This window comes from Carcharhinus amblyrhynchos, chromosome 4 (genome assembly GCF_965287045.1).
Source record: "Carcharhinus amblyrhynchos chromosome 4, sCarAmb.v2.hapA, whole genome shotgun sequence".
NCBI lineage: Eukaryota > Metazoa > Chordata > Chondrichthyes > Carcharhiniformes > Carcharhinidae > Carcharhinus > Carcharhinus amblyrhynchos.
Genome location: NC_137327.1, coordinates 18,497,218 through 18,513,759, shown reverse-complemented (window position 1 = coordinate 18,513,759; position 16,542 = coordinate 18,497,218). Strand labels below are relative to the sequence as shown.

Below are 16,542 nucleotides of genomic sequence, written 5' to 3'. Positions count from 1 at the left end.
ATGCTTTTTCTGTATCAGTTGAGGGGGGTACAATTTTGTCTTTTAAAAAGCACACAGACAGTCACATGGGTAAGATGGGTATAGAGGGATCTGGGCCAAATGCACGCAATTGTGACTAGCTTTGTGGTAAAAACTGGGCAGCATGCACAAGTTGGGCCGAACGGTCTGCTTCCACGCTGTAAACCTCTATGACTCTACAACAGCTTGCAAGAAACAATACTTTTCACTGTACACCAATATGTGACAATAATAAAACAACTCAATTCAATTAAAACCAATCTTGATTTAAATATCTGCAACTGACTCAAAAATAGCTTTATCCCTGCTACCATTAGACTCTTGAATGGATCCACATTATATTAAGTTAATCTTTCTCTGCATCCTAGCTATGACAGTAACACTATATTCTACACCTCTTTTCCATCTCTATGCTTTGTCTTTATCGTGCTCAAGAAATAATACTTCTCACTGTACACGTGGCACGGTAGCACACTGGCTAGCACTGCTGCCTCACAGCACCAGGGATCGGGGTTTGATTCACGGATTGGGCCACTATCTGCGTGGAGTTTGCACATTCTCCCCATGTCTGGGGTGGCACGGCAGCACAGTGGTTAGCACTGATGCTTCCCAGCTCCAGGGACCTGGGTTCGATTCCTGGCTTGGATCACTGTCTGCGTGAACTTTGCACATTCTCCTCGTGTCTGCATGTGTTTCCTCCGGGTGCTCTGGTTTCCTCCCACAGTCCAAAGATGTGCGGGTTAGGTTGAATGGCCACACTAAAGAAAATTGCCCTTAGTGTCCTGAGATGCATAGGTTAGAGGGATTAGCGGATGGATGTGGGGGGTGGGGCCTGGGTGGGATTGTGGTCGGTGCAAACTCGATGGGCCGAATGGCCTCTTTCTGTACTGTAGGGATTCTAAGTTCTAAGTCACGTCTGCATGGGCTTCCTCCCACGGTCCAAAGATGTGCGTGTTAGATGGATTGGCCGTGCTAAATTGTCCCTCAGTGTGAGGGAGACGAGCTAGGGTAAATGCAGGGGGATAGGGCTTGGGTGGGATTGTGATCCCTGCAGACTTGATGGCGCTTATTCTGCACCATATGATTCTATCCCAATACATGTGACAATAATAAATCAAATCAAATGATATTAGCACCTATTTCAATGCGAACATTGATTACTGGGAGCTGGATAAAGACCTTTCGCTGCTGAGGCAAGGGGCAAGTTCGCACCAGATGGCGCTGTGCAAATGTCAGTCACCAATCTAACCCTCTTCCAAGTGTAAACTAACGTACCTTTGGGCAGCTTCAGAGTTTTGCATAGATCACATCAACAGCACTTCCGGACCAAGATTTTTTTTTCAAGAAATTTCAGCCAACTTCCTCATACAGTTAAATTGCGGAACATGCAAGATCTTTGTTTTGCAGCCATGAAAAAACCCACTAGTTTTGGCCATGTCTGTGTCTGCAAAGTGATCCCCTCCAAGGAGAAGTCATTCTAACATTCCTTGACCCCTTGCTGCAGTTCCCAGATGATTGTAATCGCCTGAAATTGATCTGCACCGTGCCCGAGGGAGCTGGGCACCCCAGCGGCTCTCCCTGAGTCTGTTCAAAGCTCAGAGAAATATCTAAAAGGAGGAGGGAGGGTTGTGCTCGAGAGGGAGAGAAAATGTCTTGGAACAGAGACGGTCTGGATTGTATGTCGGAGCCGGAGAAAAGTCAACTGAAGAGGACTTTGGAGCTAGGCACCGTTATGACAGTGTTCAGCCTCAAGAAGTCACAGCCGGAGAGGAGGACCTTGCAGGTGATCATGGAGACCCAGCAACTGTCCTGGAACAGGACCGCAGACAAGATCGAGGGTGTCCGTGAGTACCACTTGCCCGCTGCACCTTTCAAAGCGCCGCTCGCTGTCATCGCAGTGGGACTCCCCGCCCGGCGGCCGCTCCGTCCCCAGTGTGTTCCAGCAAGATGTGTGGAAGGGGTCACCATCACCCAGGATCCACACAGGCGGGTGTTTTAAAAAAAATAAGTCAGCTGCGCATTCCTTACTGCATCCTGCCCATTGGACCATCATGGTTACTTAACAACTTTTCCAAAATTAAAACTTAATTTGCAACTTTTTAAAAAATAAATCTTTAAACTGTGTAGCCAGGGAACTTGCAAGGCTGGGTCTTGTCATCAGGATATTTGGAGTAAGGAGGAATTGTGGGGTAAGGGAGCAAGGAAAACCTTGAGGTGGGCACCTTCCACTCTCTCCTCATCATCTTTCCCTATTAGTAGAACTAGGTCATCAGTTTTCTCAATCTTTTCCTGCCACTACTTCTTGGATGCAAGGGGAAAATCAGTAAATAAGAAATTATAGGGGGTATGTTGAAATTAAGTATAGGATTGGGTGGTTAGCCCTGGTGCCTCACAGTGCCAGGGATCTGGGTTCAAAAGAGAAAATGCTGGAAAATCTCAGCAGGTCGGGCAGCATCTGTAAGGAGAGAAAAGAGCTGATGTTTTGAGTCCAGATGACCATTTGTCGTCTCCCTGTGTCAGCGTGAGTTTCCTTTAAGCGCTCCAGTTTCTTCCCACAATCCAAAAGTGTGCAGGTTAGGTTGAGTGACCCTGCTAAATTGCTCCTTAGCAACACAAGATGTGTAGGTTATGCTACAGTATATGTACGGGATTACAAGGATAGGGTGAGGGAGAGGGCCTGGGTAAGATACTTTGTCAGAGAGTGCAGACTCAATGGGCCGAATGACCTTTTCTGCATTGTAATGATTCTATGATATTAACATTATATGGATTTGAAAGACATAAACATTTGGTTTATATAAATAATGAAAAGCAGTAAGGGGGCACTAAATGAAAATCGTACATAGATATCTCATAGTTATATAGAAAATGTGAGTAAGTGAACTTTTAAGCAAAATGATGGGACAGTTGAGACCCATTGCCTGCAGTGCCTGTGCCATGTGGAGACTTCAGGATGTTCTATGTGCATAAGAAGTGTAACCATGAGATGCAGCACAAGTCATTGCAGGGTGTACGGGAAACTGAGAATTTCCTAGATTCTATGATTCAGGGAGTGGTCACCCCTCAGCCACAGAGGGTTCAGGTGGAAAGTAAGTGGGTGACTAGCTGCCAGGATAGGAGGAGGGTAGATGGTGCAGACATACATCAAACACATGGCAATTTCAAATCAACTTTCAGTGCTAATTGCCAATGGCTATGACAGCACCCCAGAGGAAGTGCAGTCCAGAGCGTATGCAGAACAAAGGCACAATGTTGCACAGGCAACATGTAGGAATGCAGTGGTCAAGACCCAGAGCAAAGGATATCATTGAATGACTGCAGGGCATTCTACAAGGGGAAATGCCAGGAATTGTGGACTGTGTTGGAACCAGTGACATAGATTGGAGAGTTTCAAGAACTAGAGAGGAAGTTAAAAGAGCAGAACCTCAAAGGGAATAAACTCTGAATTATTCTTATTGCCTGCTGCAAGTAATCAATTTTGGCCAGTTCTTTTCTACCCCAGAACTGGCCCCAGGATTTGAAGCCCTCCCTCTTGCAGCATTTCCTTAGCCTTGCATTAACCTCTTTCATTTCTTTGCTCCTATGCCCACCGGAATGCAGCACAAAAAGGAGATCGTATGCTGCTGGGAGTATACTTTAAGTTAGAAAATGGTGTGAGCGAAATGCAGGAGCAAATTTATATGCAAGTTGTAGAATATATAGACTGAATTTTCTGGTGGTTCAGGACAATGGGATTCTCTGGTCCTGCTGCAATGAACAGAGATTTGGCTGATTGCCAAATTCTGCATCCTTCCATGCAGCAGAGGCAGGGTGTGAGCAGCTGAAAGATTTGACCATATCTTTTCCTTCAGGGGATGTGGGCATCATTGGCAAGGCCAGCATTTGTTCCCCATCCCTAACTGTCCTTGAGAAGTTGGTGGTGAGCTGCCTTCCTGAACTGTATAGTCTATCTAATGTAGATACATCTATAGCGCTGTTAGGAAGAGAGCTCCAGGAGTTCCTGGACTTTGACCCAGTGACAGTGAAGAAACGGCGATATTTTTCCAAGTCAGGATGATTTGTGGCTTGGGGGGAGTTTGAGGTGAGGGTATCTGCTGCCAAAGTATCTACTGCCTTTGTGCTTCGAAGCTGGAGAGGTCATTTGGAAGGTGCTGGTGAAAGAGTCTTGGTGAACTGCACCTTGTGTGTGGCATGCACTACTGCCATTGTGCATCAATGAGGGAAGTGGTGGAAGCAGATACGATAGTGACTTTTAAGGAACACCTCGACAAACACATGAATAGGATGGGAAGGGTAAGGAGGTTTTAGTTCAGTTGGGCAGCATGTTCGATGCAGACTTGGAGGGCGAAGGGCCTGTTCCTGTTATTTTCTTTGTTCTTTGAGTGTTTAAGTTGGTGCATGAAGTGCCGATTTTGTTGGCTGCCTTGTATTTGACTGTTGTTCAGCTGCATTCATCCAGGCAGGTAGAGAGCATTCCATCACACTCCTAACTTGTGCTTTGTAGATGGTAGACAGGCTTTGGGAGTCAGGAGGTCAATTCTTAGCCACAGAATTCCCAGTCTGACCTGGTCTTGTAGCCTCATGATTTATATACCCAGTTGAGTTCAGTTTCTTGGCAATAGTAACTCCCAGGTTGTTGATAGTGGCAGATTCAGTGATGGTAATGCTATTGGATGTTAAGGGGAGTTACTAAAAATCTCTTTTGTTGGAGTTAGTTATTTCCTGGCACATGTGTGGCACAGATGTTACTTGCTACTTATCAGCCCAAGCCTGGTATTGTCCAGATCGTGCTGCACATGGACATAGATTGCTTCAGATTCTGAGGAGTCACAAACGGTGTTAAACATTGTATAATCAAGAGCAAACATCCCCACTTCAGAACTTAGGATGGCGAGGAGATCATTGATGAAACAGTTGAAGATGGTTGGACTTAGGACACTATCATAGAGAAATGATAGATTCATAGAATCCCTACAGTGCAGAAGGAGGCCATTTGGCCCATCGAGCCTACATCAACAACAATCCCACCCACGCCCTATCCCTGTAACCCCACATATTTACCCTGCTAGTCCCGCTGACTCTAAGGGGCAATTTAACATGGCCACTCAACCTAACTTACACATCTTTGGACTGTGGGAGGAAACTGGAGCCTCTGGAGGAAACTCACACAGAAATGGGGATGTCCTGAGGAATATCTTGATGAGTTTCTGTAGCAGTGTCCTGGGACTGAGATGAGTGGCTTCCAACAACCACAAGCATCATTCTTTCTGCTAGGTATGACTTCAGCTGGTGGATTTGCATCAATTTCAGTTTTGCCAGGACCTCTTGATGCCACACTTGATCAAATGATTGTTTGTTGTTAAGGGCAGTCATTCCCTCTTCCCTCTTCAATTATAGCCCTTTCGTCCATGTTTGAACCATGGGTTGGAACGAGGGCAGATATTGAGTGGCCCTGGCAAATGAGTAGTGATAGGGGGTTGTTCTAATGTAGATGGGAAATAACACAGTATGTAGAACAAAGAATGGGAGATATTCCTGAGATGTTTACAAAATCATCAGATTTCTAGCTTAAGTGAGAAGGAAGTAAGATCCGGTTCAAAGAAATGAAATGGGGCAAGTGGAACATATTACAGAGGGAGAGTATTCAGGGAATGGAGATCATAATATCGTTAAATTTGGAGCAGTTATGAAAAAGGAGAAGGAAAACTCTAATCTGAAAATACTCAACTGGGGAAGGACTGATTTCAGTGAATTGGAAAAGCTGATCTGGCCTGCAGCAATTGGAATCATAGATTGGTGGGGAAACAGTAAGCGAACCTTCATAGAGGAGATGTTTTGGGTTTGGTATAGACATTTTCCCATGAGGGGCAAAAGAAAGGCATCCAAAGCTAGACTTCCCTGGATGACTAAAGATGTGCAGATTAAAATGGAAAAGAAAACTTAAACTCATGATAAATGTTGGGTTTATAATTCAGTACAGAACCAAACTGAAAACAAAAAGTAAGAAGGGAACGAAGAAAGGAAGTTAAATGGGCAAAGAGGGAATATGAAAATAGGTTAGTGGGAATGTGGAAGCAATCTGAAAGTATTTTACAAACACAAATAGTAAAAGGAAGAATGGAACAAATTAAAGACCAAGTTTATTCATTAGTCACAAATAAGGCTTACGTTAACACTGCAATGAAGTTACTGTAAAATTCCCCTTACATGGAGGAAGTGGCTGAGGCATTAAATTAGTATTTTGAGAATGTTGCCAAAGGACAGTAAAGGAAAAGGGAGTAGAGAAATTGGATGGGATAAAGATACAATAAAGATGATTAAAAATTTGACAGCAATAAAACTAAAAAAGTCACCTCGTCTCCATTGGATACATTTTAGGTTGCTAAGGGAATTAAAAGGGAAATTGAGGAATCTTCCAATTCTCCTTAGCTACATGAATGGTGTCAGAGTTGCAGAAAGATTGCTATCGTAAAAAATCCCTATTCAGGAAAGGAGAGAAGAATACATCCGGCAACTACTGGGAAGTCAACATAGTGTCAATGTTGGGGAAACATTTAGAGACAGTGGCTGGGATTTAGTGCCAGCGATGGGAGATCCCCCTCTCTCCATTCCCACTCTGTTGGTTGGAGAACTGGTGGGAGCCCCACATCACTTTCATGGGGGTGTTTCAGTGCGATGTAAGTGCACTTAACTGCCCTGTCTCAGGCCTTCTGCATAATCAAGCCCACAGTGGGTCGGACATCCTGTCCTTGAGAGCTGCCAGCCAGTCAGAGGCTGGCAGCTTTTCAGTGCCCAGCCTAGATCTCAGGGCACAGGTGAGGGAGGGTTGGTTGGAGGCTCAGGCAGGGGATTGGCTTTCATCTCCGCTTCCTGATGCCAGGTCCCTCAATAGGGAACTGAGTGTCTGACAGCAAGGGACCTTTCCTATGAAACCACAGGCAAACCCAGCAGGGCCTTTGGGAGACATATAAGTCCCATTAAACCTCTGAACCACCACTAAATTCCACTGGGCTTGGATAATTATTCTTAAATGGCCTATTAATGGACCTAATTTACATCCCACTACTGGCAGGCGGAATTCCCAGGTCAGATCTTTCCTGGCTCCACTTAATTGGAAAAAGTTTACCCAACACTGGCAATTTGGTGCGGATACCTTTGTTAACTACCATCCAGTGGCTTAAATTTCACAGTCAATGGCAAAGCAACAGCATTCACTGCTGACCTTGTAGAAAGTCACTCAAAAGAATCAAGCAATCTCTTTGCTGCAAACCTTTCCTTTCCTGGCAGCAGTTCAAGTATGGTGCCAACAACAGTGATGTCGGCAAATAGAGTAAGAAGCCAATCACATTGAAGTATTCTCATAGACAGCAGGCCAGGAAGTTAGAAGCAGCAAATCCCTTTACTTTAATTTTAAAGTTTCAGATAGCAAAATAAATGATTACAATTGGATTCCGATAGAAGCTTAAGTAAAAACAAACAAATTAAAAAGTGCCTGAAAAACAGACGAACGTTTTTATCTATGATGGATAAATTTGACATTTGGCAAATATAAAATTAACTTTTCAGGGACTGTGCATTATGTAATTATGAAGTTAGTACACAGTTCAAAACTTAGTTCCATCTCATTCAACAAGGTATAATTTGTTCAAGGGTTATTATAAAGTAAGACTGAAGACTTTGTCAGTTCATAGGTTTTCCATTGGTTTCATTCTATTGGGATGTGGGAAGGTTGGGGTGGGGTGGGGAACCTCAAAACAGCACCCATGGAGCACCTTAGAACTATTGACAGCAACTTCTGGATTTGTGCAATACCAAATGCGTGTGTGGACCCCAGAATTTGCTATCAGTTTCAGTGCAGCAGTGGCAGCAAACATCTGGACAAAACTTGAAAGCATTGTGAGGAGGACAGTATAGAACTTCAAAAGGACATAAGTAAGTTGGTGGAGTGGGCAGATAGGTGGCAGATGAAGCTAAATATGGAGAAATGTATGATGATTCATTTTGAAAGGAAGAACATGGGAAGGCAATATAAAATAAGTGGTACAACTCTAAAGGGAGTGCTGGAGCAGAGGGACCTGGGTGTGCATGTGCACAAGTCATTAAAGGATGCAGGACAGGCGGAGGGATCAGTTAATAAAGCATAAAATATCTTAGGCTTTATTAACCATAGTATGGAGTACAAGAGCAAGGAGGTTATGCTGCATACGATACTAGTTAAACTGCAGGTGGAGTATTGTGTGCAGTTCTGGGCACTAAACCCTAGGAAGGATATGAACGCATTGGAGAGAATACAGAAGAGATTTACAGGAATTATTCCAGGAATAAGAAGCATCGGGTATAAAGATAGATTCAAGATAGATAGATTCAAGAGATCGTTTTCTTTGGGGAGGAAAAGGCTAAGATTTGATAGAGACGTTCAAAATTGTGAGCAGGCTGGACAGGGTAAATAAGGAGAAAGTGTTCTCACTTGTAAAAGGATTGAGAATGAGAAGGCACAGATTTAAAGAGATTTGCAAATGAAGCAAATGCAATGTGAGAAAAAACTTTTTCAAACAACAAGTGGTTCATGTCCAGAATGCACGGCTTGGAAGTGCATCAGAGGCAGGTGCACTCGAGGCATTAGATGATTATTTGAATAGAAACAATGTGCAGGGTTACGGGGGGGAAAGGCAGTAGAATGGCAATCAGTCATATTGTTCATTCGGAGAGCCAGTGCAGACATGATGGGCCGAATGGCTTCCATTTACACCATTCTATAATTCTGTGATCCACTGCTAATTTTACCATCATTACCATCTCAAACCCGAACCAATAATTTGGGACAACACTAAATGGTATTTGGCATTCAGTGCAGAGAACTGTGTTATGATTTATTTTGGGAGCAAGTGGAGAAAGGAGGGGCGATGTGAACCAAATGCTACAATTCTAAAGGGGTGCAGGAACAGAAAGCATGAAGTGCATTTACAAACTGCTTTGAAAGTGGTAGAACGAGTTGAGAAATTTGTTAAAAAGGTTTGCAAAACCCCTTGGTTTTATAAAGAAAGTCTGCGCTCTCTGTCTGTGGGAATGGTGGCCCATGCTCAAAATCTGGAGGCGCAATTCGTGCCGGAGAATTTCCAGATTCCGATTTTATTGGCCGCCTTGTCAGTGTAGGTGCTCACCAGTGAAGCCACTGAGGTGTGAGTATCTGCACGAGTGCTGGGTGTAGGTGACAGCTGTGACACCTCTTCAATGGCGGGCGTGGCGCTGAAGAAGTCCTCTCTGAACTACTGGAGTCCTATGAATCCCAGGGGCACAAGGATGATCTGGCCTGTTCCACTGCTGGCCTGCAAGAGAAGGGACATGGCATTAGTGCAGGACAGGGGATGCGAAGGAAACATTGATTTCTCAGTTGAGGCTTGAGGAATGTGTGTTGATGATTCTCACATTACTCTGCTGCTTCCACTTTACCAGCAGCGCAAGCACGTTGTTCCTCCTCCTCAGCCAGATTGAGGGCTCATTCCTCAGAACGTGTGAGGGTTCGAAGCTCGGGCAAGACTCCAGCTGGCTGCATTGCTGATGCATGTTATGGTTGAGATTGTCCTGCAATGATACAGAGAGGAAGAATGTAGGTGGAATTGTTGACATTTAAGATGGTGATGAGTGTGGCAGGCATGAGGCTTGGGTGGGAGTTGGAGTGTCAGAAGCATAGCAGCCACTGGTGGCACATGATGATTGTGGGATGGAGGGGAATCTGGTATTGCAAAGATCAAGGTGGCAGAGTGAGATAGAGGGTTGGGGGTGTGGGGATGTGCGAGGGAGTTCAGTGAGACATTGGTGGTCGTTCACTTACCCTGATTGAGCAAAGAAGATCATTCATCTTCTTCCAACACTGCCCTCTCGTCGTCTTGCACTGACCAAGGCTGCCACTGCAGCCCAGGTGGAGGTGGTGACCCTGCTGGATGGCTATCTCCAGGAGTGATGAGAGATTGTGTTGCTCCCCTCTATTCCACTCCATCCAGCATCCTGGTGAAGGACCCTCCTGTAAAGCACAGTACTGCCTTCTTGCCTATCATTCCCTGATTGTGGAACAAGTGCTGGGGAGCCAGTTATATGGTGCCCCCCACCACCCCCGCCCCCCCTCCCAGTGCTTATAGCACTTAAGGTGTTGCAGGGCAGGTGAATCAGAGGGTACATGCTGCTAGAGTGGCGTGAAACTTGAAGGCATAAACATTATTACTAATGAAGCATAAGATTTGGCTTGAAAACACATGCCGTTGGCAGGAAATATTCCGTTTTTCATGCTGGAACCAACATTCTGCCATTTTTTGGTAAAGGTTTCACCAATAGAGTGCAAAAACAAGGATGCCATTGCTAAACTTTTATAAAACATTAGATAGGCTTCAGTACTGGGTCCAATTCCAAACGCACATTTTAGGAAGGTTGTCAAGGCCTTGGACATGGTGCAGGGAAGTTTAACTAGACTGGTACCAGAGATGAAAGTGTTCAGTTATGTGGCAGACTAGAGAAATTAAAGTTGGTTTCCTTCAAACAGGTAAGACTAATGGGAGTTTTGATAGGGGCGTTCAATAAACGTAAGATGGGACTGTTAGCGGAGGCAGAAGTATTGGTAACTTGAGGACACAGATTTGACCCAATCGGCAATAGAACCAGAGGCAACATGAGAATTCCTTTTAATGCAGGGAGTTGTCATGATCTGGAATACACTGCCTGAAAGGGTAATGGAACAGGTTCAAAAAGGGAACTGGGATAAATAATTGAAGTGGAAACTTTTGTTAGGCTACGGGGGAAAAACACTGAAGCAGAACTAATTGCATAGTTCTTTCAGAGTCAGACTAGGTACAATGGGTCATATAGTTCCTTTTAGAATCATGGAATTCCTGTAGTGCAGAAAGAGGCCATTCAGCCCATCAAGCCTGCGCTGTCAATGATCCACCCAGGACTTGTTCCTGCAATCCCACATATTTACTCTGCCGTTCTCCCCAACATTAAGGGGCAATTTAGCCTGGCCAATCAACGTAATCCACACATTTTTTGACTGTGGGTGGAAACCAGAGCACCCGGAGGAAACCCATGCGGATATGGGAAGAACATGCAGACTCTGCACAGGCAGTTACCTGAGGCTGGAGTTGAACCCGGTCCCTTGCACTATGAGACAGCAGTGCTACTACTGTGCCACTATGCTGCCCATTTTAGTGTCATATCATTTTATAATTGTATGATCAGAAAATGGGACTTGCTATCGGTATTTCTTAACAATTTCAAAGAACAACAGAGAATATTACCGGTGTTTACACAGTGCTTCTCCTACCTATGGAACTTCTCCTTTTAGACAGTTGTTATCCAGTATATGTTAAACTTGTGGTTGGTTTGGAGCTCTTGGGCATTTACTGGTTGAATATGCTATGGCTCCTGTCTGATATCTAGAACAAATTATGAAGGCGGTTAGCGTCACGTAAAAAGTAAATGATTTCTGAGAGAAAGGTCAATGGGTGATGTTAATCTACAACTCAGCATCTTGTAGAAGTGAGTAACCTCACAACCAGTATTTCTCTTTCCCCAAGTGCCTTACATTATGATTTGGTGATTGATGATAAATGTGGCTGGTATATGACATCATACTTGGCCTCTACAAGGCAGCTTGCTCAGTATGTGCTGCCCTGTGTAAATTGTGTAAATTCTTCTATTATTGTGAAGTAGCACATCCTTCCATTCAACTAGTGAAGGAAATATGCAGAAGCTCTTGGTAGAAACATGTCTACATGGATGTCCTCCAGGTGCTCCAGTTACCTCCCATAGTCCGAAAAACATGCTGGCTAGGTGCACTGGTCATGCTAAGTTCTCTCTCAGTGCACCCGACAGGCATTGGAGTGTGGTGACTCGCAGTAATTTCATAGCAGTGGTAATATAAGCCTACTTGTGACCCTAATAACTAAACTTAAAACTTAAAAGCTAGGCAAGCTACTGCTACTGACACTTTGTAAACTGATGGGGGAGAACCTGTTTCTATACTGTGAAGATAGGTGACAATATATAGACGTGTTTTATGCTGAAGTGTACTGCTGTGCTATTGCTACTCTAGAAGTGGATTAGTTGAAGAAAGTAATAATTTGCAATTACACAGAGCTTTTTATCATTGTATTCCAAAAGCACTTTAAAGGCATTTAATTACTTTTGATGTGCAGTCACTGTTGTGCAGAAAATTGCAGCAATTTGTGTACAGGAAGTCCTACAAACAGCACGAGGGAAATGATCAGTTAGTCTGTTTGGTTGGGGGATAAATGTTAGCCACAACAACAGGAGGACTCTCCTGATCTGTTTTTGCACAGTTGCACTCGTATTTTTGTGTGCACCTTTGCTGCTAAAGGGCTTTTGGTTTAATTGTCATTTGACAAAGCAGCGTGCATTCACTGTACTGCACTGAAGTGTTAGAATAGAATTTGCGCTCAGATTCTGGAATGGATCTTAAACCCATGATCTCTGACTCAGAGGCACAAGTGCTTTTTCTTGAACCAAGTTAACATTTCCATATTTATGTGTTAGGAATTCATTTTTGTTTCATTTTGGCCGTATTTGCGGGGAATAGAACAACGTTAAAGCAACTAGTGATTAATATTCACCGAAGAGGATTCATGAATATTGCAGCAACTATTCATATAGTAAACATTGTACAACTTTGAGGATGCATGTCACCCCAGACACGTTGTGCAACGATGAGACAGATGGCACATATCACTGAATATTGTATTGCAGGCTGTATAGAAAGGAATGTGCTGTCTTGCAGTTGGATTCACATAGTGCTGGGAGGAATTATATATTGCTAATATTGCTAACCCTCCAGGATTAGCCTGGTGTCTCCAGGCATTGAAGATTACTCTCCAGGACACTGGTGTGCGCAGCCCGGGAGAAAAATCACTGGGATATTAAAAAATAAAAACAGAAAATGCTGGATAAACTCGGTAGGTCTGGAAGCATCCATGGAGAGAGAAATTTCGAATCCATATGACCCTTCCCCAGAACAGAGAAGGGATAGAAATGTGATGAATTAGATGCCTGGAGACCAAAGATCCTTAGACAATACCTTCCAAACCCACGACCACTTCTGTCTAGAAGGACGAGGACAGCAGATACATGGGAACACCACCTGCAAGTTCCCTTTCAAGCCACTCACCATCCCAACTTGGAAATATATCGGCCGTTCCTTCGCAGTTGTTGGGTCAAAATCCTGGAATTCCCTTTCTAACAGCATTGTGGGTCAACGCACAGAACATAGACTGCATAGTTTCAAGAAAGCAGCTCACCATCACCTTCTCAAGGGCAACTAGGGATGGGCAATAAATGCTGGTCAGCCCAATGACACCCATGTCCCACGAATGAATATAAAAAAAAGACAGGGATGAACCAGAATGGAAAGTCAGTGATAGGTCGAAGATAAGGAGAGGTTGACAAATATGTAAAAGGCTCATATTTACTTGAATCATTAATTGCGTCTCATTTGCCACAGATGCTGCCAGACCTGCTGAGATTATCCAGCATTTTCTGTTTTTATTTCAGGTTTCCTGCAAGTATTTTGCTTTTATTTGGGACATTAAAAAATATTTTTTTCTTTGAATATTTCTCTTTACCAAATGTAAAAATATTGAAAATGGGTGGAAAAAATTGCTGTTAAGCTGACAGTCAAGGATCATCCAATTGGTTAATGAGTCTTTTTGCTTTTCCATTGACATAGGGAGGCAGCATATCATGATGATGGATGTGTTTGCCGACTGTGTGGGCACATCATATGATGAAACCTCCAGGAATATATTTAATCACAATCAGCAACCCTACTCCAAGCTAGTTCTAGGGTTACCAGATTTCCAGGAAAATCCAAGACTGTTTTGGGTAAAAAAAAATTGCGTTACAAAATTTATCACAAATTTTGTTGCCCTAGCTACATGCAATAACATCATGGGCATGACTTTAACATAAACTGCCTTACAGATGGAGGATTGTAGTACACATTTGAATGAGTTGAAAAGGGACTAATGATACTGACAATCAGTAGAAACTTGCAAATACTTACGACAGCTTCATACATTGAGCCAAATAAAACTTGTTTTCTGTGGACAAAATTTTCTGGCTGCACTCAAGATATTGAGTAAACATTGTGAGTTCATTTGGACTAGGCACATGAGAATAGCTATACAAAGGTAGAAAACTTGAAGACATCAGCGACAGAGCAATGTGCCATAAGTTCCGCTCAAAGACCAGAGTAAAACTGAGACCAGATCACATGACATACTTATCAAACGATGGCTTGTTGCTATCCTTTAAAGTGCATATTATAACTGAACACGTCTTGAGGTCAATGGATCTTTGCATGGTCCACCTCTGCGCTCTCCGCTCCTCTTTCCCCCAGTACAATCCCTGTGGTGGGCAGGATGGGAAAATTCCAGTGTATTTTTCAGTTTAAATATTTTGCTTTTCCACTTCTTTTGCTCTACCCAAGCCACTTGCATATTGCTTACAATTTGAGAAAGAGGAGGCAAGCTAACTAAATGCCAGCAGGTGGCTTCTTGTGTGGCTGTGTGTTGGGTAGCTTGTCCAGCCTCTCCCTAGAGACGCACGTCTTTGTTCAGCCTCTCTGGTAATATTAGTTGAGCAGCCAGTCCTGTCAGGAAACAATGGGAGAAATTACAGTACTGACCTTGGGTGACAATGATGTGGAGATGCCAGTGTTGGACTGGGATAAGCACAGTAAAAAGTCTCACAGCATCAGGTTAAAGTCCACCAGGTTTATTTAGTAGCACAAACCACAAGCTTTCGGAGCACTGCCCCTTCATCAGGTGAGTGGGAGTTGTGTTTGTAAACAGGGCACATATAGACACAAACTCAATTTACAAGATAATGGTTGGACAGGCTCTACTCACATTGTCTGCACCTTTAAGACTTGATTATCTGTAAAGACTTGCATTCCAACCACTATCTTTTAAACTGAGTTTGTGTCTTTTTGTGCCCTGTTTGTGAACACAACTCCCACTCATCTGATGAAGGGGCAGTGCACTGAAAGCTTGTGGCTTGTGCTACCAAATAAACCTGTTAGACTTTAACCCGGTGTCGTGAGACTTCTTACCATGGGTGACAACACATCAAACCAAAGTTGTTTCCAATGTCCTGAGGCTGCTTGGAAAATCACTTGACGGTATACTCATCACCGCTCATACAAGACTCTGAGCAGTAGTTTTATGATATCTACAATGCTTACATGGATTTATATTGCCATTTTTATGAAGTAATCATTGATATCCATTCTCTTATTCATTATACCTATTTGATTTGAGTTTTTTTTAAAGAGACATCATCTTCCCCAAGAAGTGTTTACAAATATTTAGTTGTATCAGTGCAGCAAAATCCTTTTACCAAAACATACTTCAGTACCACTAATTCCTCATTTATTCCTTATTTGGTTTCCATGATTGAAGAGCCTCAGTGTGACAATTAATTCAAATTTTCATTAATTTTGTGTAAATGTTGAACTAATTCTATTTAATGAAGAATTGATTACATCTGGCGGAAACCATATGAATAACTGAATGGTGGAAAACTATATAATTAGGTTTGGAGCATGTTGCGTTTTTATAATAATCTCAAGACACCAATCACTCATAAGTAATTCAGTGAAGATTGCGGGTTCATTTAGACTGGGCACATGAGAATAGCTATACAAAGGTAGAAAACTTGAAGACATCAGCGACAGAGCAGTGTGTTGTGTGTTCTGCTCTAAGATCAGACTGAAATGAAAACCGGATCATGTGACACACTTATCCTCTAGTGATGACCTGCTGCCATCCCTTAAAGTGCGGTTTCTCTTGATCCTATAAATATCTCAAAATGCATATTGTAACAGAACTCTGTTATATTGAATTCGATACATAGGCCATGTGGGAAAATGTTGCTATGTGACTTCAATTCCAGTAGTATCATATTTTAAAATTGTTTCAATTGATCTTCTTGATGCTATATACAATAATTATGAAATAAAAGTTTTCACATCCATATAAAGAGACAGAAATGCGATTGAAGTTCACTTGTCCTTATACCTCTTTCATAGAAACCCTACAGCGTAGAAGGAGGCCAGTCGGCCCATCGAGTCTGTACTGACAACAACTGCACCCATGCCCTATCCCCACAATCCCACATATTTGCCCAGCTAATCCCTCTAACCTACGCATTCATGGATACTAAGGGGCAAATTAGCATGGCCAATCAACCTAACCCACACATCTTTGGACTGTGGAAGGAAACTGGAGCACTTGGAGGAAACCACACAGACACAGGGACATTGTGTGAACTCCACACAGATAGCTGGAAATCGAACCCAGGTCGCTGGAGCTGTGAGACAGCAGTGATAACCACTGTGTCACCGTGATGGCTCACTATCAAATTTTGTCTGACAATCACCCTTATGAAGTGCCTTATACTGCATTAAAGGTGCTGTGCAAATAAAAGTTGTTATTGTTGTAGTTGTTCAACCTCAGCTTT

General features: G+C 43.2%; 1 protein-coding gene across 1 annotated transcript in view; it reads left to right on the top strand.

Annotated features, from left to right (window-relative positions):
* The first annotated feature begins 1,350 nt into the window (after positions 1-1,350).
* plcg2 (phospholipase C, gamma 2) overlaps positions 1,351-16,542 on the top strand; it is a 163,862-nt gene continuing 148,670 nt past the window's right edge. The window contains exon 1 of the mRNA XM_080186761.1: positions 1,351-1,862. Coding sequence (XP_080042887.1) covers positions 1,667-1,862 — 196 coding nt within the window. The 5' untranslated portion in view covers positions 1,351-1,666. The remainder of the gene's footprint in view (positions 1,863-16,542) is intronic.